General features: G+C 36.2%; 1 protein-coding gene across 3 annotated transcripts in view; it reads right to left on the reverse strand.

The window, feature by feature from the left end:
* Window positions 1–23,813, reverse strand: part of TBCD (tubulin folding cofactor D) — a 128,609-nt gene that overhangs the window by 56,097 nt on the left and 48,699 nt on the right. For all 3 annotated transcript variants that reach the window (XM_026861357.1, XM_026861356.1, XM_026861358.1), the window contains 4 exons: window positions 18,095–18,251; window positions 9,140–9,197; window positions 5,082–5,111; window positions 1,592–1,677 (listed from right to left, as the gene is read on the reverse strand). In XM_026861357.1, coding sequence (XP_026717158.1) covers window positions 1,592–1,677; window positions 5,082–5,111; window positions 9,140–9,197; window positions 18,095–18,251 — 331 coding nt within the window. The remainder of the gene's footprint in view (window positions 1–1,591; window positions 1,678–5,081; window positions 5,112–9,139; window positions 9,198–18,094; window positions 18,252–23,813) is intronic.

Below are 23,813 nucleotides of genomic sequence, written 5' to 3' on the forward strand. Positions count from 1 at the left end.
AGGAATCATACTACTAACTGCATAAATTATGTATAGAGAATTTGCAAATTTATTCTTTCTGTTGCACAATTTAAAGAAATTAACAGTAAAAATATTTTCAGTTAGATAAGTAACACCTACAAAAACCCTGGAAATCACAATGAAATGAGTAATAAAGGATCATCTGAAAAAAAAAATAAAAAAATTTACAATTCCACTCTCAAAAAGTAAGGAGAACATAATTAGTCTCCAAGCTAAAATGATAAAAGAGAAAATAGAAGCTGCATCGTCAATTTTGAATATTTTCAATTTTCTACAAGTACAAAAAGCCAGAGTTTCAAAAATCACACCAACGCTCTACAGATCTAGAGCAGCATCGAACCAACCACTGCATTTCCCCATCTCAGCTCAGTAGGCGGGAGCTCTGGGGAAGAGAGGCTCTGGGGAAGAGTGTAGGAGGAGGGTGTGGACCCCAGAAGGAATGACAGTAGGTAAAAGGTAAAGATATGTACAGAGTGAAATGATTATGGACAAAAGGGACAATATGAAGGTGGACAGATTAATTAAAAAAAACAGTCGAGGAGAGGATAGAGGGTTCCAGTGCAAATTATCTTTAAAAACTGCTCACTGGAAGTCACAAAGCTGGCAATGGAGCATAAGCCATCATATACCCTGTTTGCTATTTTTGTTCCCCAAGAATATAATCTCTTTAAGCCTTTCTAACCTGTTGGCTTCTAAGCAACATGCAACTCCACAGGGCAATTTAGCTGACCTATCTTAAAACGGTCTGAATCACCTTCTGTAGGTGCCTGTCTCTTTACATTGGCTACGGACAGAGGCTAGACATGCAGGCTAGACTGTCTGTCTTAGACAACTAAGGCTAGAACCCAGCCCTCAGTCTTTTTCATCTTCTCATGAGGAAGTGCAATCTTATGTTCATTGCAGTCACCCTGTGCACCCAGCTTGCCTCTGAATTCCCCTGACTTCAGCACTATTGTATTTTCCGACAGCTGACCAGAACAGAACACGGTATTCCAAGACAAGCCGCTGATTTATAAGAGCACCACACCAGTTTTGGTATTTCCCATTACATTCTTGGCAGACTCCACACTGCAGTGATCAGTTTGTTTTTACAAACACTACTTCATGTTAGATTTTCACTGACCTATCTATGAAAAACAGAAGCACTCAAGTTAAAGGTCTAAGCACAGACCACAAATTCAACAACTTGTGCAAAGTATTTTTTTAAATAGGCATTAGTTTATATTTTTTTCCCACATCAGAGACTATCTGCCATCATAACAGCCTCTTCTTTTACTACAACTCTTCAAAATCCCCTAGTCTTCTCTAATCTTGACCAGGTTAGACAGTTTTGTGACACCTGCAGATATTGCCTCTTGGCTGCTTCCTCCACATGACAAGAAAATCCTGGTTGCATTTTCACATCTTACACATAATAAGCAGTTTAACGCAGAAATAAGAAAAATCAAATTTTAATTTATTCAACGACAACAGTAATAAACATAATGTTCAATAAGGTGAAACAGTCAAATATTTCATTATGTAAAAGAAGTCCCTCATGTTTAAGAAAGCTTAATGCTTATAAACTTACCTTATAGTCAGGTAACAGTTAACTCTGTTACCAACAGCAAAATAATCCGCTGCAGTTAGAATGTCTATGCCATGTGGAAAAGTACCCTACAAGCATCACAGGGAAGAGGGGAAAAAAAAGTAAGCAAGTAGTATTTAAAACTGTAAAATACTTTCCAAATAGGCAGCATTATTGAAAACAAATCTCCTATTACTCTCACTGAAAACATACAATTTCATTTCTAATTTATAGTAAAATCACTTGTACTAAAGATATAAAGTATATTGGATATATAAACAGCAAAATACCTAGTTTCACGTATGAGTCAATGATAAAAAAAGTAAACAGCAGCAGGTAATAAACTATGCAATAGGTATCTTAACACCTTCAAGTCATATCCAAATATGTATTTGGTGAATGCATGATCATGTATGTACACAAAAAATAATTTCTCTAAAAGAAGGTTTAGATAAATGTAAACATGTTTTCAGTTTATGCAAAGGAACAAGTCTCTGATGCAAGTTTCCTGAAATACAGAATACAGGTTTAGGCACCAAGAAACGCACCACATTTAGAATACATGGGAGTTCAATTATGTCTATTTGTTTCTACATACACATATATTTTATGACTTATTTATTAATAAACTAAAAAATTGGGGTTAGTTTGTTTTTAAAGAACACTGGATCTCAGCAAAGCTTGAAATACTGGGTCCTACATAAATATCACACTTTTGACATCACTGCTCAAAACCCCCTCTGTTTTTAGAAGATAAATTACCATTCTAAATATGCAATTGCCACCTAAAAAAATTGCCTTTTTATATAAGCAATACATTTCAGATATTCAGAATTTTGATTAGCTATGACTAATTTAATATAGTATTACACGACAAGGCTGTGTTTTGGAACAGAGGAGGCAGCACAGCATCCACAAGCCATAATTAAGTACAAATGGAAACCAGACAACTGCAAGACACTATGCTCACTTACAAAAGGGACAATCATATGATATTTAAGCAATAAGGCTATGTGGAAGTACAGGTTCTGGATATGATACAGTTTTGTTTGTTTACATCTCACTCATCCCTTCCACATTAAGATACAGCCATGCAAAAATAGTAGAAAATATCTCTAGATCTAAGCCTGAATAATTAAAGAAGTATATACTGCAAGCAGTGGGAAGCTGTCAGCTACTGAAGAGGTCTTCTGGGAAGCATAATGCCAACAGTCCAAAAAAACAAGGCCTGGAATCTGAACCAAGAAGGACAGAGAGCATATTTATAGTTTATCCAAGCCGTAATAACCCAAAGGTGAAATGAATGCACTCTCCAAAAGTGTAATGAAACACTGATTGAGGAGAAAAATGTACACATGAGAAATACCTCAGTATGATTTATAGCCAAACAACAAGACATACAATTAAATATATAAGAATGCATACTGCACATAAGGAAAAATCACAGCTAAACAATTTCATTTCTTAGCCGCGAGTTGGACCTTGCCATTTGTTACTTGGCTGGAAGTGTGCCAATTTGATGCCATCTCACCAAAGGTCAGGGTGCCACAGTGCACATCAGTGAGACAGCAAAATTCCTGACACCAAGTTCATGAGTACAGAGGTCATGGCCGATGGGAGAAACAGACTTCAGAGGAAAAGCTAACAGTTTCTACTTTGCCAGAACACTTCAAACTTACTTCTCCAATATGAAAGTTTGTCTTCTGAGAACTATGTGCATTTCTCAAAATTTATGCTTAAAAAAAATATTTCAAATTGTTCAAAGTTATATGAAGTTTAAGTCACAATGGCTTCTTTTTCCGAGGCCATAAAAGCAACCTCTCAGATTCAGCACATGTGGAATTGAAAAGGTGAAACAGGAAGGAACCAGGAAGCGAGGTCAACTTTTTTTCACATCTATTTAGTATCAGCACTGTTACTTCAGATAGAGAATATATTTTAGCTCCTTCTAATTCAGAGAAAGGCTGTCTCTTTCAACACATTATATCCAGGGAAAGAACTACAGAGAGTGTATCCGCTAAGTAACCATTTTCCTAGGCAGTAAAATGTCTAAACTTCTCCAACTGGAGACTGATAGCATTCTTCATGCCGTGAAAACTTAGTACTTCATTGCTAACTCCTCCTTAACATGGTGACGTACAAACTAAAATTGTGTGTTCTACCAACACTTGACAAATTTGAATTGTGGATCAAAGCAGAGTCAATAAGGAAACTTTCTGGTTGTAAACTGAGAGAGATTTTACTTCTCTGGTTAAGAAACAAAAAACTCCAAAAAATTTCTTACTACATGGAAGCATTTCTAAACCTGCAGCAGCGAGGAGCCCTACCTCACCTGGAAGTGAAGACACAGTAAGGTGTTTACTTCATTCAGTACCTCGGGAAGTGGATTCAGGCTGAGGTGCTGTGTGATGACTAAGCTCTTCAGGGCAGTAACTACAGACCCAGGGAGAATCACACTGGCTTCAACTTATCACTGACCTAGTTGGGTCAGGTCACCAAGAATACCTACCCTCTTCCTCCTAGTCTTCTTGCACCCTTTCTCTGCTATTAACCTAATTCTATCTAGAAATACACACAGCAGTTACAGACACATTGCTTAATACCCATAGTTCTAAAGAAATAATATCCTGGCTCATAACAGGAATCTTCAGGAATGGTGTCAGCAAAAGCTAGACAGCAGTTTAACAAAGATCCCTTACTGAATGGCTTATTGATAACAAATTTGCTTTACCCATACTCACATGTCCCACTCTGTCACAAGAACTCATTAACTGAACCATTTACACACCCTCTTTTTTTCCTCTAAGTTGGATACGCAGCTTTGTTAACTCCTGATGAGAAACCAGGAAACTGAAATCAAAGTCTTTACCCTATTTGCTTCTCCTCCAAGGTTGCAAATCAACATTAACTGAACATTTTAACTACTTAAATGTTGCTAAGTTACAAGGGAACCTACCACAACACTTTTTTTTCCCAAAGCATTTATGTACCTCCAAAAATAACAGATTACTCAAAATATCTAGACGGTTGCATTCTCGTACAACAGGAAAACCAAATATTGGAGTTGAGACTCTTAAGCCCAGTTCATTGTTGTATCACCAACCACAGCAAAGATTGTGTAGCACACTTCAGCTGTTCTATTAAAAACTAGAAAGTCAATGAAACAAACAAATAAAGTGCACTTTTCCTGCTTTAAGAGCACTGAAGCTTGCAAGGCGTACAATGGCTGCCATACACACCGATTTTGCTTTTCAGAATGACTGAATATTACCAGAAAGCTCATTTTCTTTCAAAACTGAAGTGCTAAAATAGAACTCACATCTCAAAAATATTCCACAAGAATTGGTTGGCTGATAACAAAAAAATAATACTTTGTGACATTCTTTTACTCAATTTCTCCGAAGCCACAGTGTCTAATTTTGATTTTGGGTACTACACGTTTACAGTAACCTCCAAGGCACTAATGAATGAAGATTCAGGAAAGTTACCATACCTGTCTCCCAACATTCTCCTGGAAGGCAGCCTAAGGGACAGAGAACAAACATACCAAAACGAGTCAGGTTTGCTTTTTGATAAACACCAGATGATGAATTCAAAACACACAACAATATAAATGACCCATGGCTTTTCTTTTTTAAATAAAGTAAGCTTTGTCAGTAGAACAAGCCCACAGGGCTTTTTTGTTTCTGCATCTCTATGTTCTGGTGTTCTTAAAGCTGTACCTCGCATGACAGCAGTTTAAGACTGCAAGTTTATTAAAGCAGTCACACCCACAAGAGTGCTTTTGAGTAGGGACACAAGGCTTCACTCTGGAATTGAAAGTCAGTACCTGTAGACAACAGAAATTGAGATGTCTCACTTCTGTCTGACTACTTCAGTATAACTTGCTAATAGCAGGCGAAGTTTGATTCTTTATCAATGAAAACTTCAGACAAAATATTGAGAATGAAGTACTTATTTGAAAGTTACGCATCTGAAAGCACGCTGAAACACTATAAATTATAAAACCTGAAGACAAAATTCTTATATGTGTCCTGTGGTTTACATTAAATAAACTCAAAATCTTGCTAAATGCAGCAAATAAACCATAAAGTTCATCTCTCTACTTGTATGTTATACAGAAGAAAACCTACTTAACTCCCTTCCCCATACTTGAATTTTCTCCCTCTCTCAAAAAAGCCAATTATTTTTTGTTCTTTCAAAGGATATACAATCATAAGTACTAATAAAAGCTTCTGTAAATTTTAACTCTTTTCAGAGAGGAGAGATCATCATTATCTGGACACTTCTCTTAGGAAATGTCACTCCACAATCTACAAACACAGATCTCCAGCAATGGACAGCACTTGTCACCTGACAAGTGATCTCTAACAGACAGGGGGGAAGTCCCAATCTTTACTGAAAATGCCACAAGAATTTTGACAGACAGGGCGTTTGTATTTCCTACATCAATACAGTACACATGTGGTAATCCACCTGTGAAAACAAAAGGTTAAGTTAGCTCACCAAGGTATCGTACTCTACCTACGGAGCGAGCGCTCCCAGAGCAGAGGTGAAGCAAGCCCTAATGAAGCCAGAGTCTCTGGGTGCATTTCTGAGGTTATGTCTGTTTAGGATAATGACTGCTGTTCCTGTAGACTTGCCCAGGCTAGTTCAGCTCCTGCTCACAGCGTATCTATCGCAGGCCACGCAGCACAGGTTGACTCGAAACCACTTACCCACCACCTTGGCAGGTTCTGGAGCCCACCTCAGCCTGCTGGCAGTGGCAGCCAGGCTGCCAGCAGTGCCCCTGAGCTAACCAGTTCAGGATTGCCTCGGGTGGAAGTGCATGGGCTATCCTCCGCCCTGGTGGCAGCGTAGATACACCCTTGGGCAACACAAAAAGCACCTTCCAGAACAGGAACACGAGCTGTAGCAATGCCCTGCACTTGTTCTACATTTTATGCTCTAGCCCAGCTTCTGACATGGGTTTTTTTCACTCCTTACTTCCCTACCAACATACGTTCCCAGCCAGGATACTGTTTCATGTCACCCCACATCATTTATTTCTCCTTACTTACATGTTAGCTTTAGATCCTTTTATGCTTTTGTTTCACAATATTTTTCCTCATAATACTTAGGAAATTTTCAATAACTGAAAATTTTACTATTTCAATCATAAACAACTGCAAATTCCTAAAAGATGTGAAATACTTCAATTGTCTTGCAATAATAATTTTTCAATTTTCATACAATTCCCCCTTCTGGAAATGGAAAAATTGGATGCAAAAATCTTAATTTACATATTCCATGATATAGGAATTAAGATGACCGAACTAGCTTTGTAACCTGAATGCTTTGCTTTCCCACAAAAGCTGAAAAAAAAAATATTAAAACATGCTTTAAGTCATGATTTTAAAAACTATCAACCAAGAAGAAAAACAAACCCTCTCTAAGATATCAGAGCTCAATGGAGCCCAATCTGAGATCACTTATTCATGTGATTATTCCTTATCATGATTATTCATTAAAGATTTGCAAAAGTCAGCTCAGAATGCTTTGGGAGCTTCAAAAGAAGAGTCTTTTTTTATTCTCTCTAACCTCAGGGTTCAAAATATCTCTATGTGCAATTTTGTAGTACTGTTGCTCTGCATTGTAACATATTGCATATTGTAACAGATGGAAAATCTAGTAAAACATGTTGTTTATTTAAATATGTATTTAACTGTAGTAATGATTGGAAATCCATCAAAAAATATTATAAATTTTGACCACGTCTAAATTAGAATGTACCAATAAAAAAATTAATTTGACTGGAGATAACTGAATTGCAGAATGATCGACAGCTTGGTATAAAGTAGAAGTAGAAAGTGAGAAGAAAATGTACTCTATTTTGTGCTCATTTGAAATATGGAAGCATAATTTGCACTAAGCTTATAGCATTAGTAAATGTATCTGGTTTAGCACCATGTTTTATGGTCAAACTATCAGTTTGTGTTTAAGTGTAGAAACATAGTGAAGATTACACGTGGCAATCAGATCAAGCCGCTAAGGGTAAGCGGTACACTTGCAGTGGCAATCACATTAACAGGAATTATCCTCTTTTTATATATTACCACTGATTCCTACAACAATTCCTATAAAGCAAATAAATAATTCACTCTTCACCATCTATATTCAGTGTTTTGTGCAGTTCTGAGGAAAGCAAAGCTACCTTTGTTTTCCTCTAATTATTTTATTTGAATAAAGTGACTTAAATTAGCCAAGAATAGCGAATTCTACAGTTTCTAAAATTTAGGAGTTGAAATCTGGGAGAAAGGAGGATTATTCATATTCACTAGCTGTACAGTATGTGAAGAGTATGATATATCAGTACTCAAGAGATCTACAGCATCTTAGCTTCCATGCTTTGGTTTTAACCTATTTAGACAAATGATTTGCGATATGATTACACAAGCAACTGACTCACTTCCCCAGCAATTATCCTGCAGCTTCATTCAACAGTTTAAAGTCTCAAGCAGAGCTGTGGCTAGAAAAAAATAAGGACGTTATCCCAGTATCCCTGAGAAATCCTTCTTATGTTATAAGGCATTAGGTTTCAAAATTTCAGTCAAAAAAATAAACGCAGACCTGTTAATTAATTTGCATCTTGCAAAGACTTAATTTTAATTTTTTTTCATTACATTCACAGTGACGTTTATTCTTAGGAATAGAGACATCTGGTTCTTTGACAGACATTGTTTGGCCCTGTGTGTGTGAGGTAATACAATTATAGGGTGGGTTTTTTTACATTTGCATAAAATAATTTGTTTTATCGGTTGAAACAGACAACTCATACTTTTTTTTTTTTAAGAAAGCAAGTTCAATATATACAACACACTGACTTAAAATTCTGAAAGATGTCCATTCTTTCTTCTTCTCAAATTCTACAACCTCCCTTCCACAAAGTCCCTTCTCTTAAGAACAATTACGCATTACTGTCAATTCTCAACAGCATAAATATTTTCTGCAGAAAGGTTCCACAGAATAGACATTGGCGTCAGTCCTATTAACTATGTAACAGTATGTGCCTAATGGATTTATCACTTTCTTTTAAAAATTCCCAGTCCTACAGAAAGAGTTTTATACAATAACTGAAAATATATTTGAAGGAGAGATATTATTCTAGAAATTTTCACTTACCACAATTAGAGTAACATTTGATGAACAATTAGAAAAGTATAACTTCACAAAACTTAACAGCTAGTGACTTGAAAAAAGATAGTGTTGGTATATGATGTATATTGTGACTAAAAAATGCTAAAATAGCTCCTTCTTAGATACTTTATCTTAACCATCATGACAACAATGCAGTAGATTACAGACTGTGGCCATACATCAAGATGTGGGTCTGTGGATTAAATAATTTAAAATCTAAATTCACACCATACTTCTAAAGAAAAAGCACTTTTATGCTCACAACACAATATATTGCTTATACGTTGTCATTCTACATAGCTAAGTCTACAAATTATTAAATTAAATTAAAACAAGCCAAACCAGAAACTTATAAACCGGAATGTAACAACTTACAGAAGCAGCTCTTCTGCAGTTAACATCACGATCAAACACTGCAGCAATAACCAATGCACTGAGGAAATACAATATTGAGTATTAGTACCAAAAATATGAGAAGAAATGTGTAACACCATCATTTCAACTTTTAAGATGAACATGCAGCTTTTCCTTGAAGGAGCTTGTTGTTTATAAATACAAGCCTAAACTAAAATTTGGGTTGAAATAACGATGGACTTCCTCGTTTCTCTAGTTTGCTCTGGACTTTCCATAGCACGAACAGACAACTGCTATCCTACGGTATCAAAGCAATTGAAGGAGTATGCAAGTACATTTAACTGCACAGAAAGGGTTGCTGTTTTAAATATAGCAGGAGTTTAAAATCTGGGCATAACTATTGTCTCTAACATGAGAATCATACAGTGCAATTTTAAATTAAAACTTGGAAATGCAGTTTCTCAATAGTCAAATGCACAGCAAGTCTTATGAAAGGCTTAAGCAAAACTGAAGTTAAGCAATGGAAACCTGCAGCTATCTCTACAAGCACAATCACATCCTGTAAGTAACAAAAATCAGAAAACAATATGCAAATCCTGATAAGTGTGACCTGCAAGACAAACGGCAAAGCAGGTTTTTTTAAAAGGTGACCTGTAGATACAGAGACATGATTATACAAAACCATTTCTATGTGCATGAAGTCTGCTAATGCTGCACAGCTTAATTCTTCTACTACCTCAAAAGAATGGCTTTTAAAAGATGCCTAACAACAGAAGAGAGAAAATATATCCCAGGACTACAGCTTTAGAAATCTACCTCCAGCATTCAGTTATCTTCAGTGACAAATAAACATCACTTCAAGAGAATCATTTAAGCAGAAAATTATTCCTTTCAAACTCTGAAACTCTTCATTACATTATTTATTGACTCCAGGCAAAACACGAAATAAATACTGATTGAAAAGTAAATCCAAGATAGCTTTGCTTTAGCATAAAGATAATAATTACACTGATAATATCAAGATTCCCTGGGCAGTGGCTATCAGTTTCCTATAGTAAAGAATACTGTGTTGTTAAAATTCACTGAAATGCACAATGTTGCCTCTGTAATTTCAGTTTTATCTCCATTCAGTAAAAGAAGAGACAGAAAGCAAGAATGAAATGAGAATAAACCCCAATAAATTGTTCTAAAGATAGTTAATGCTTTCTTCCTGCTACCTGCATGAACAATTCTTCTCTCGGCCACTAAGACATCAGGTGATTATAGGACAAAAAGAGGTCATCCAAACGATTGCATTTGGAAGAGTAAATGTTGAGGAAGCATTCCCTTAGAAAGTAGCATACATGGCTAACTGTGGAAAAAGCACTGGGACAAATACGTTGTCTTCATACCCTGTTTGCTAATTTTCTTCTCTGGCATACAGAGAAACTTAAAAATCATTTTAAAAGGACAGTTAACAAGTTAAATGAGATTCTTCTGTTACCTTAAGACAAACCTGTATAAGTAAAACCAGCAAAACGACATACTGTCTATGTGATGCCACCTGAGTTACTCAGTGCTGCAACTGAATACCATGTTCAAGAAAAACAAAACAATAAAAAAACAGGAATTTTGCCACTGCCCCCATAGCCCCGTTATATTCATAAATCATACAGCAGTCATTGTTTTATGTTAATCCTTTTTAACAGAAGTATTTTAAACTTATCAAACTACGCAAATAATTTTTTCAAGTTAATTCCTATTTGAAAACGCAGACACAGTCTGCCCTAACACAGGGATTAGCAAGGAAAGCAACATGCCTAAGATGAAACATGTCTAAGGTGTCTTCACCTGTCTGCTTTGTCGTGGGAGTTTATGTGATACTCCACCAGGATTTCCTAACATAAAGAAACTGTTTATGTCAAACCAAGTGGGATTTTTTTTAAGCCAGTTAAAGAATCATGTCTTGACTTGCCTGCAATGTACCACACCTGACTACTAACAGGTAGAGCAAAGAATGGCTTTGCATCTTGCAGCCTCTGAAATACCTTTTGTAGTACTTGAGGTGTACTTAACCTGAACGCATGACAAACAGTTAAGTGTACAATAAACACAAATGGACTTTAACAATCAAGTTGCAATTCTGTCAACTAATAATTCTCCCTTTCTTTCCTATCCCTTCCCCTCTCCCCCAACTACTGACTTAACTGGCTCCAGGGGAAGTTAAAAGGACTCAAAGTACGTTAGCAGCTCACTCCCTCAGCCTAACACCCTTCTCACTCCCTGCACCCGAACAAGGCAGAAAGAACCAGAGAGCGGAGGCCAGACAGGTGATAAACATCAGACCACAGAAATATCAGTTTACCCTCTTCTTACAAGCACCAGATGTACCAGAAATTAATCTGAATTTCCTTTAACATCTGTAGCAGGCACTTCTAGTCTACACTAGTCACAAGCAGCAAGAAGCTTATACTATTGCTAACCTCTGCGAATTTGGTCCTATTAATTCAAGCGTACCACCCTGAAGCTGCAGGACGAGAAAAAAAAACAAAAGCAAATCTCTCAAACCTCTTGGTACTTGGTACTTGGTTCTTGGCACAAAACCAAAATTTCCTTCCTAAGCCCCAAAAATGAAACAGAGTAACTTGTAACAGGCCAGAAACCTCTCCTTCCTACTATACATTAGGAAAGGCATAATAATCATTACAAGGAAAATGGTTTTGGACAATCCAAGCAAGTTAAAAAAAGGGAGGTGAGACCAGAGCCAGACCCAACTCTATTGAGAACTGCTGCTGCAAACAACCCTTCTCTCTGCAGTCATGCCTGTACCCCAGCTGGAATGGCTACACAGTGAACTGGATGATGAAAACTGATCTAAACTCAATTTTTCTTTGCTAGTTTGTTTGGGTTCTTTTTAAACCAGAGAAGCTTCCCCCTTCATGTGCTCACTTGCAGGAGCAACACAAGTGAAGGAGCAAAAGAGCCTGCTTCAGCCAGTGCTGCTAGGGGAAAAAGCCCTTCAGACTAGTCTCAGATTTAATTCCTCCCATTTATCTAGGCAAGAGAGTCTGATGAAAAGGAGCAAATGCAGTGACCTTTCCCACTTCTACACCGCATGCTTTCACAGGACCTCTAACCCAGTTTACACTGAGCTGTTCTCCTTTCTGCGAACCACCCGACGTCCCACACACAACGTTCAGTCTGTTACTCCAATCCCAACGTTTTGGGGTAAAATGATGAAAGTATAACACACACATAGAAAAGAGCAGTAAGAACAATGCTTAGAACAGGAGTTACAAATGCTGCTATTAAAAAAACCCAAAACCAACCAACCAACAAAAAAAGGCATATAATGGCCCTGCAGGAAATAACTTTACACAAATGCAAGACATAGTAGGCACACAACTCTCTTCTGAAGGCAACATTCAAATACATAAAAGAAGAGAGCTATTCTCAATATTTCATCATGGTACAAGATATAGCTCAAAGCAATGCTTCAGATTTCCCCAATTCTGCAGGACAGTCTTGCCCTGGAGCAAGCTACATCATTCATCCATAGCCACACCTTCTCTTTTTTTTTCCCCCTCTTCAAAAACAACGCACCACCGCAGGGAAGACAAAGCCGCCTGCACTCCTACACTGTATGCACTATTTGTATTAGTATTCTGCCCAATGGGAGGTAGCAATTAGATCTTTCTAAATAACGATTCATTTATTGATTACCTACACCATCGAATGACAGATAGATGAAACTACAATCTGACTATGCAACAGTTCTAAATAATTAAGATAGCCAGCTACAATTTAATCACTATAATTGTATAATAAAGTAGAAATATGTTTTCCTTTTTATTTTTTGTTTAGGTTTTAAACAAAACAGCTCAGCTTCTCAGGGTGCACCTGCCACTTTACAGACAGTAACTTCCACACCCAAGGGGGCAGGAATCAAATTGCCTGTATTTCCCAGTTATTAAATTATGTTTAACTTTCCTCATACGTAAGCTTAAAAAGACAGCATGCATGTAGAGACTAGGAGAGAAAAAAATCTTTGTCAAGTAGTGTTTTGATGAAGATATGCTTGAACAGCAACTTCAGTACATGCATTTCAAAACATAGTAAGGTTATCCTGTAGTAAAAGTGAAGTTTTATCTACTTTGCCAAGAACGTTCTTTTTGTGGTGCTGTAGTTTGAATAGATCAGTCAAGGTTTTAGAAACCAGTTTAACCACAGTTTAAAAAATAAACAAATGTGAGTAAATGTATCTTGTTGAAATATGGATAGGGAAAAAATACTGACATGTAAAAATATGAGTAAGTACTATTAAAAATACTCTTTGGAAAGTGTTCTCTTTTTTTGTTGGTTTTTTTTTTTTCTTAAAGAGTGGTACGGTCAGGAAGGAAAAGGACTGATCTGTGATCTACAATAAGTTTGTAACTTCAACACTCTGACAATTTTATCAGTTAATAACAGAACAGTCATAAGAAAGCACAAAAGAAACAGTTATCAGTGAATATGGAGACATAAAAAGTCATAAATTTTACTTTAAAAGAAGTGATTTTATGCAGTTAGTTTTTCCCTAGTCAAAAGTGAAATATTTCTGTCCCTTCACTACTGAAAACACACAAAACCAACATCCTTCCATTACACAATGGAACTATGCAGGCAAGGAAAAAAAAAGCCATCATCACCAAATTACCCCTCTGCTTTAATGTGTAACTACTGTTCTACACTCTGAATGGGTTGTGCAGGAGGACCCAGATCAAGTACCATATTACTTCTGTATTTTGGTACCCAAGAGTTTCCCAACAAGATACACTGACATGCCAAAGGCCATGACATGAAGTAGGAAGACATGAAGCAGCTCACTGTTTAACTCAACAACTTCTCATTACCATCAGCACGCTCACTCTGCCACAATGACTGCTTTGCCTTTCTGGTCTGAGTGTAGCAACCAGCTAATTATGCTCCAAGTTCAGCTGCATATGTGTTCCTCCAGCCAGCTAAACGCCAGTGTTAAAAGACTCTGAATGAAGGATAAAACATTTGCAATTTCTAGCACCAAGACAAAGCAAACAGTTCAGGATCGCAATCACTCATTACATTTCTGTGAAGGAGGCAGTACTGTCCTTTCAGGTAAACGATTTATTATTTTTCTGTAAGAATCTAAGAACTTGTATTCTTATACAGGCAGATGTTTTTGCTGTGTAATTCAGCTCACAATGGATATTATGTACTTTGTTTCAAGGTGCTGAGTTCTGCATTTTTTCAGGGTAGCAACAATTTGCTTGTGGCTAGAAGTATGACTCTTCTTTAAGTAAAACAGTGACACACCTAAGGCTAGATTTTAAAAAAAGCTGTATGTAATTATCGGCTTGCTGACACAATAGGTGAAACTGTGTGTCATACTTTATTTGAATATTTTTTTTCACCGTTTCTCTTTGGAGTGGCAATTCTACCTTCAAGAGTTGATTATATTTAGAAAAGGTATGGTCAACATAACTACAAAGATACTTAAGTAAAGCCTTAATATAGCATTAATACTTGCTGAAATACTGCACAGCTTGGTTAGAAAAGTAAGCATATACAAACCACACCACCTTACAACTGATCATAAGCAATTTTCAGCTTCCCCCTTGCTGTCCACCTGTGTTTCCCTCCGTTCCGCCAACTTACTCCAACCAATTTAAGTTGTCATAGATGGCACAGCCACAGTGTTAATTGGTATTACTGCCTTAGGTAGAAGATACGAATTATTTTCATTTGACATTTTCCTCAAAAGAAAATAAGAATTTGTTTCCAGAATGGCCTGAAAGCTAAAACACAGGAGTTTCTTCAGAAACATAACCTCCTTCATACCTGTCCACAAGTTCCCAGCAACAGCTTTGTGACAGTAAAACAAAAATACCACACACCATGAAAAAGCAAAATGGTAAGCTTGCATCTAATATATGGGGAACAACATCATTTTCCATCATGGTATGGTGAAAGTAGTAAAAGAAATATATTGCTCATATTTCATCATGAGCAGAAGAAGAATTCTGATAAATAAGGCTTACACACTCACACACTTAGGCTTTTCTTTTTTTGTTTCACAAGGAGCAAACTTGCCAGACCTCAAAAGATACCTTACAGTTGTTCAGTTAAGCCAGAGGATGGAAACAGAGGATTTATTTTCATAAGGCTGCTGACTAAATCTACAAAAATCACCAGTTTTAAGACAGACTTTAGTATTGGTATGACTATAGTAATCCTGAAGACTTGCTCACAGTGAGAATATATATGTATTTCTGCAAGTTTAAAGAGAGCAGTAAATAACTCTGCACAGCTGATTAACAGCCTGCCTGAAACATCTATTAACATTCTGGTCATGGGTGTCACTGTCTTCACTGCTACATGTGCTGGTGAGATTAAAAATAGGAATACAACCCAAGATGTAATCACATGGCTATTTCACTGTGTAAACACAGCTTTAGGTAGCTTTATGTTAAGAATTTCATACTATATATAATTTACCATGAATTCAGCTAGAAATGAATTAAATATGACCCTTCAAAATAAAGTATTTCTTTAATAACTTACTATGGCAAATACCACTACTTCTAGCATGTTTAACTGAAGCAGGTCTATTCTGGAACACCCGATTCTCTTTCTGAAAGTCATCCAGAAACTGTGGATGGCAACATGTTCTAGCACAGCTTAGTGTTACAAGACTCCTCTCCTTTAGTATCTACACTACTGTAGATTAAACATCAAAAACCCATGAAACTGCTTTATCAGAGACACAAGGCTGTCTTAGAATTTTTGCCTGCTCGCTTTGCAGAAAAGACATGACAGCTTAAAAAAAAAAAAAAAAAAAGAAGAAAAACAGCATTCAGCCTTAAGAAATTTGATAAAATCTTTCTAAGAACCTGCTGTCAAGGTCTCGAAAAAGCCCAGAAGCAAGTACCACAAAGATAAGAGACACTGTTGTGTGACCCTGCATTAAAGGACCAGCACTAAAAAGTGAGGATTCAAGGATGAAGAACAGCAGAGACCTGCAAGGGCACAGTGCATCAGGATCAAGGAATAAAAATGGTTATGTAGGGCTTACAGACTGTCCCAAAGACCTCTAAAAAAAGGTTTTAAAGAAGAAAGAAAAAGTCACATATTCTTTGGGAACCTGCTGAACAAAGTAATCCTGTGTTTCCAAACAAGGCTTTTTGGATGAGATTGATATAGTCCTGTCAACAATCTGAAAGCAAGGCAGTCCCTAGAAATTGAACAGGATATCCAGGACCAAAAATGACTGTATCATCCAAACTCTTTTTTTTAAAAAAAGATAATAATAAATGACTACTGATCAAAACCCCTCTGATGGAGACAAAGATGCCTGAGTTGCTGCTATCAATGGTTATACTAAAAGTCTGCCAAGAAACTCTTAGAAGCTACCACTTTGTGTTTGCAGAGCAAATCACCCATAAAAGACACCTAGAAATGTCAGCCAGTGTGCTGCCAACAAAAGTAGAGAATCCCACAGCAAATAGGAGGAAAAGTAGAAGATGAAAGAAAATAGAAAAAGGTGAAACCAATTTGTATCTGCAAAAGTATCATCAGTATTAAGTGAAAAAAAAGGGCACTAAACTCTAATTCATCATTGCAGTATCACATATTTTGATTTGGAAGTATTTTGAAAATTTTGGGTTTGAAAGCATTGAAACACAAACCATGGATTGAAAAAGAAGTACATGAATGTGTTTGCATTCAACTGTGAGTTTAGTACTGTGGTCATTCTGGACTGGGGTACTCTACAAAAACAGAAGGTATCAAAAAAGAAAAAAAAATTTATCATGTATGGTAACTTTAAAAAGTTTTATTAATTATAATAAAAAGTCCGTTATTCAGAAGTGCTGTTACTAGGAATTCAGAATCACTGTGTAGAGCTCAAATTCTTACCACTTTCAGAAACTGGAAGTGATTTTATGATTTACTCAAAATAATCTTTGAATTGGAACACTTCAGACTGAAAATGATAAATTGTACAGAAGAACCAGGAGGCTCCAAAAAGGCTATTTATAGAAGAGCTGAAGTGCAGTGTATTCTTTTAGACCTAACCTGCTCAAATTGCAAGTTGTAAGCTGGTCAATAAAGACATGCCACATCCTTTGCACAACACCCATCTGTGTGAAGTACCAAAACTGCTGTATCATTAGAAACAAGTGTTCACCTGAAAAGTAACAACTTCTGTAAATTTTCTCTTCTTCTAATAATTGCAGCTCTTTATGACTCCATAAAACAACTCCCCAATTTTAGAGTGGTTTGTTATTTCTACCTCTACTGCACTAAGGTCCAAATCTTCATAAACTTCCTGAATCTGTTTCACTGAGTTATAAGCATAAAGCAGGTCCCCCCACAAGCCTCCACTAATTTCTCTGATCTTCCTACAGTGAATTTCTTTGGATTTTTCTTTGGTTTTCTTATGACTGATAAACAGAAGGAAATTAAGTCAGTTGATAAGGAAATATTTAGATGCATTTCAATTCAAAAAGTTAAAATGCATCATAAGAAATTGATCAACTGCATCATTGAAATTGCATCATAATGCAACAGGAAAAAATGTTAGACATGAGCAATTACATAGAAAGGCAACACTATTGTTTCTGTTAGCATCATCCCACCCATATTTAATTCTTTCAGATATTCAGCATATATGTTAGCATGAAACAATGAACTTGATTAAAAATTATAATAGAGACACAAAAATATCAATTCCTTGGCAAACAATATCCAGAGATCAATTGAAATAATTCATGTTATACGGGACACACCAGCTACTTTTTAAGCATGAAGGTATTTCCCCTAAATGGATGTATCACTTTTAAACATCTTAAAGATAAGAGTGTTAGACTCCAAGATTATTAACTTCTAGAATATACAGAATTAACTATTAAATTAACTTCTAGCTCCTTCCTAATTTTGAACAGATTAAAAAAAAATATCTGTAAATAGCTCACAACTTACCTTGAAATCTGATTAATAAATGGTATGAGTTCTGCGGGATCATAAGCACGAGCAAAGGCCCAGCACACGTAGCATGCTGCATCTCTCACGTTGGAACCCACACTGCATGCCCCCCTCTTCTCGTCATATGTCAGTGCTTTCAAAATGACAGGAACAACTGTTAAATTGAAGAAGGTACAAAAGCAACAATTAGAGGACCATACCGTGAACAAAAAAACAACCAAACAAAAAAAGAGTAAGAGCATTCAGTGATCCTTAGAGAAAAGACACAGGGTGGAGTTGTGTGTTCTGAAAGAAAAGCTAGCATGGTTCTTAATACATGCTAATTTTGAAGCTGATTAGAAAGAAGAGTCGTTTTTTTAAATACACCATTTTGTTTCTTTGTAGCAGGTTATTTCCTTCATATATAATTCAATGAGGATTAAAGCAAGAGGATTACATAAGTAGTAACACTGATACAATTTATTACTCAGTGATACACATTTAGAAGTCAAAGTAATTTTAAAATGCAAAACTTTTAAAGTGTCCACTTTTAAAAATACTGGACTTTAAATATTACAGCAGCATCTACGACTAGAAGAAAATATTTCTTAAGAAATACACTACTGTAACTACCATAAACTAAAAGAACCAGTATCCATCTACTAGCAGGCAGCATTTCTCACAGTAGAAGCCCTAATATGACAAATTCTTCTTAATTAACAATGCTTGTGAATCATCAATATACCAATCTTGAAAGGGACTTGAGTACAGTTTTTGCATAATCTTAAAGCAAAGTGACATGTTCGGCATCATTCTTGCATTAAGCACGTAAGCGCTAACGTTTCATTCCCCATAGAACTGTTACTTGGAGCAACTTCAATGCAGTGTTTTAAGCTTGAACCTCTCAGCACTGCCAAACTGCACAGATCATAAAGACAGACTATGTCTAAAACTGCAATGGAACCTAGAAATGCAAACTGCTGGGCTTCACTCTTAATTTCTGCTTTTACTCTAATTTCTGCTTAGACATCCAGAACAAGAGTGACGACTACGTGCCTCCTGACCAGCCAGAATGATTTAATGACAGACCAGAAGCCTTTGATGAAGGAAAACAGTATACAAAAAAAAGTCAATGTCTTTTTTTTTTCCCCCCTATCAGTCATGTTAATTATATAAATTTCACCAGTGTATCAGTTTTTGTTACACAGTGAGGAAATAAGATGGAGATATTTGCATCTTAAGCAGCAATACGTAATCATGCACTGTACTTCTGAATGTACTCAAAACTCACTTAAATTGATTCTAATGCCCAAATTTGAAAATGCTGTCTCATGTGACCCAGTAGAGAGATTCAAGCCAGCCACCCTGGAAAGGTGCCTTTTATTTCTCAATCATGCTTATTTGGGATGGTGAGGACAGGTAGGGACACTAAAACACAAGACAGCATTTAACAGAAACTAAACTATATCTCAGAGTATTAATGTGACACTTGATGAATCCAACTAATTACAGGAACTGGAAGAAATGAGCAGCAGGAATTCACTATGTTTCTGAATGGAAATATTATACTGTGAATTCTTGATAATATTCTGTTTCTCCTTACTGATCTAGAAAATCATCCTCAACTGACAGTGTCAGGATGTCTTCAATGACATAATGACAATGACATCCAGAACATAGAGCTTCATTCTGGGAGAAGAGTGGCATTGCCTCTGTTCATGAAACAAATCACAATCCAAAAATCAACGTATACAATAGCTGTTTTATCCAAGGCAGCTCCTCAAAACGCATGTGTCAAGCATTGTTTCCCAACTTAATGGACAACCTGAGAAACTTTCCATTATGTTGAACCAATCAAGGCCTAAAAGCCACAGACTTCAATCTACCATGTCTGTGCCACATTTTACTGAGGGAGCTCCAGAGGAAATGCAGTTGCACCGAGCGTAAGCCCAGGCTGAGCACTGAAACCACATGATACCATCACAGCAGGACAGCCGTAGAATACAGCTCTTCAGTTTTTCAGGCTCATCAGGGAAAACAGAGAAAGAGTCATCAAGATCCCCAAATCTTATCACAGAGGCCTTACAACACAGGTACTATTATTATAAAGTGATAAAAATAAGCTCTGGAAAACAAGTGGATTAAGAATTTCACTTTCATGCTTATATCCCCATCAAAATTGCAGAATAGAGAGTTTCTACTTCCAAAAACTTCTAGAAGAAGCTCTTACGCAGTTGTAATGATATACTGCCAGAGTTTAATAAATACTGTATGTATGCAAGGCTCCCCAGAGGGCTTTCTTTTGGTATCTGCAAATCCAGATATATGATTTGAATACATCTCCCTCTAGATGGCATGTCTTTAATAAATGAATAATGTCTGTAGAAATAACAGCCTCTAGGAAAAAAAAAACCAACATTTTCTCTCTTGATTTTCTTTCTTGTACCAAATTTATCAAATCCCTCTGTCTTCCTCAGAAAATGCTTGTCAAAAGGTGATCCTATTGAACAAGATATGGGATCACTGAACTGTATTTCATTAGCAAACTGCCTGGATATACTTGAGTGGATATAATCAGAAAATAATTAAACTTCAATGTACAGTTCATCACTGTATGCCTGCTACTTTAAATAAAAATAAAAAAAAAAGCATCACAACTGGAGAAGGGAAGTGTTAAAATTTGTACCTGTTAAAGAAAATAAAGCAATAATTAATCATATCTAGTTCATCCCTGTAGTAGGAGCACAAGCACTCTATAGGGAAAAAAAAGCAATTCCCATTCAGGAACAATGATACAGCAAAGAGGGATGGATACTTGGGCACTTCCCAGTTCCGAGAGAAACTGCAATAAAAATCTTTAAAAATGTTGATTAGCTTGTTTCAAAAAATGCTGCATCAACTCAGGGAAAAAAAAAAAAGTAATTTGCTGGTTCTACAGGAACACTAAAACAGATGCCATAGGCAATTTTGCAAAGCTGCTGCAAATTTCCTTCAGCACTGGGTGATTACTCCAGCTACTTTAGACAGCTGTGAGTGCAGTCTCATCTCTCTGTGCACTGAAGGAAACGTGGAAGAAGCACCCACCAGCAGGTGGGTCACACTTGTATTGCCTGTATGAAAGAAAAATTCCTCATTTTTTCATTTCAGGATATTAATTTCCCAAATGGTAGGGACAATACCAGTGGCAGCTGGCTTATTAGGATCAGTCTAAGCCAGAGGTGATGCTGCCAGGGGTCTGTACCAGCAGATACTAAGAAAATGCCAGGAACAGCAACACTACTACTCCAAGCAGCTCAAGCTTTCCCCATTATCTCGCAGCAGGCCTTTCGACTCACACCTCTTTGATGTCCTACTCCTGTACCTGGGACTCAAAGTATTGCTGCTGCAAGAGAAACAATGTGACTGCAAAGTCTGAAGAACAAAAGTGGATAATGAAAGGGAAAGATACAAAACTGGACATTTAAAAGGTGGGAGAAGTGGAAAACAAGGTGAAGTTTGCAGCAGTAAGGGCTAAGTAAATATAAATACAATCACAACAATAAGGGGAATAGTAATCTAGAAGATCATCTATTAAATTTTTCATGCTATCACTGGTTCAATATTTACTGGTGAACTGTGGAAACTATAAAAAACTGCTCCTGACAAATGTTTGCATGTTTGAAAGAGCGGGTCCAGAATTACATTTCCTGTTGCCATTTAAGAGTCACAAAGATCCAAATGAAACACTACCAAAAATCCCAGTTTTCCCTTCATTCTTTACTGTACAGTTCTTCAAACACAATGCAGGTTTTTTTCTCCTATAGCTTCCTACAGTGTCTGAAGAGCCTGACTGAAGGAAGACATGAAGGAGCAGTACAGGCAAAATCATCTGTAGTATGTAGTTCACTAACTAAAGTATCTTAGAAAACACCTTCCTAACCCACAGTCTGACAAACTCTGTTTTCACATTATATCACATACACTTTTCATCTCCAGTCTAAACACAAAGTTAAATTTTATTTAACATTTTTCTCTGATTTAAACTGTTCACATTCATACTCTTCTAAAGCATTGTTTGATACACAAAGCAGCAAGGAAGTTCAAAGCTTTGCAGTCAGCTTATGCATTTTGTATCTGTTAAACAATTTCAATTCACCATTATAATCACCTCTCAAATATTCAGTACGGTCACAGTATTTTACTGTGATGCTCTGTATTTTTTCAATTTTTTCAGATTTAAAATCATGTCAAATTCATACTTAAAATCAATTTAAAAAACCCACAAATAAAAAAAGCTTTAGGGGAAAAAAAAAAAAAACCTTCCAGAAGAAAGTTAGTTTTAAAGGGTGGAGAGAAATTATTTTTGAAATTATGAACATGCTGGTTTCATTTAAAAGTAGGAGGTTGGGAGATACAATAAGAAGACCTGAATTGTTACTTAATTTTATAAGTTACCATTTCTTTCACAGATCTACATTAAAAGTTTGCCATTAAAAACCGAGGACAAGTAGTGCCCACTCTCAAACTAATTATTAAAAAATATCCACCTGTCTAGGTGTGTGAATGCTCAAGAAAATACAGTCACCTTTACCCGTAGCCTAGAGGTATTAATAAGCACCTGCTACACTCCACCCTGCCTTACCTAACAACATAACTGCAGGTTGCAACACAGCTCTTTGCTCAAGTCTTGTGAAAATAAAGAAACAACTTCTAGCTTCAAAGCATTACAAACAACAGATTTTTTTTTTTCTCTCTCTCATACGGGAGTCAGTTTGCAGAGATACTTTGCTTTTTAAACACAGATTTTAAAAAAATCAGATGCTTAGCACCTTTCAGGTGCAGGTGATAGACACTAAACAACTAGTTCAGAAAACTTAGGGAAGGTATTGTATACTGAAAGGTGACATGTACATAAATAAAATAAGCCTCATCCTAGTCCTTTAAAAACATACTTTACCTAGACTATCACACATGCCATCAAGAGCCCTATATTACTTTAACTCCAGACTGTATTTTTTAATTTACTGCAATGTTTATCATACAAAACATACAAATATGGCAATTAAACAAACAAACAAATAAACAACAACAATAAAAACCTGTTCCTTAGCCTTAGGTCTTGTCTCCACAAGAAAACTGCAAAATTTTGTGTCAACCCTATTTCATTTAAAACAGATTTTCTCTGGATCTCAAGTTAATTAAGAATTGTCTAAATTTAGTTTAAAAATAATATAATATGCCGCTCTTAAAAGCAGATTAAGCTAATGTTACCTCTTAAATGTCTTACATTTTATATGGACCGTTTATGCAGAGAAGCTTTCTCAATTCAGAATATATTGAAAAACTTTCTATTTAAGGATTTTTTCTTATACATTGTTCTACGAAAAAATGGTTGTCTGCTATTACAGAAGTATTGTACACAACGTCACTGTAGGAGCAGCTAAGAATATTACAGTTCATTAATTATGAAGTTTAAACACAGTTTTAAATATCAGCAGAATGAATAATAATTTAATTCTTCAAATTTTACTTCAACGAAACTAACTCAGTGCAGAAGTGTCCTTCGGTAGGTTCATCCTCTTTGTCAGCCTCAGGCATTAAAAAAAGTGTAAACAACCATATCTACAGTATATGTCAGCTTCCCCTGTTTTAAATAACATACCTATCACTATCATTCATATGCTAAAAAAAGAACTCTGGCTTTTTAGTATAAAGAATTTCAGATTTGAGACCACATGCTATTACATGACACTCTAAC

The sequence above is a fragment of the Athene cunicularia genome (genome assembly GCF_003259725.1).
Source record: "Athene cunicularia isolate RWA chromosome 18 unlocalized genomic scaffold, athCun1 chr18_part1, whole genome shotgun sequence".
Lineage (NCBI taxonomy): Eukaryota > Metazoa > Chordata > Aves > Strigiformes > Strigidae > Athene > Athene cunicularia.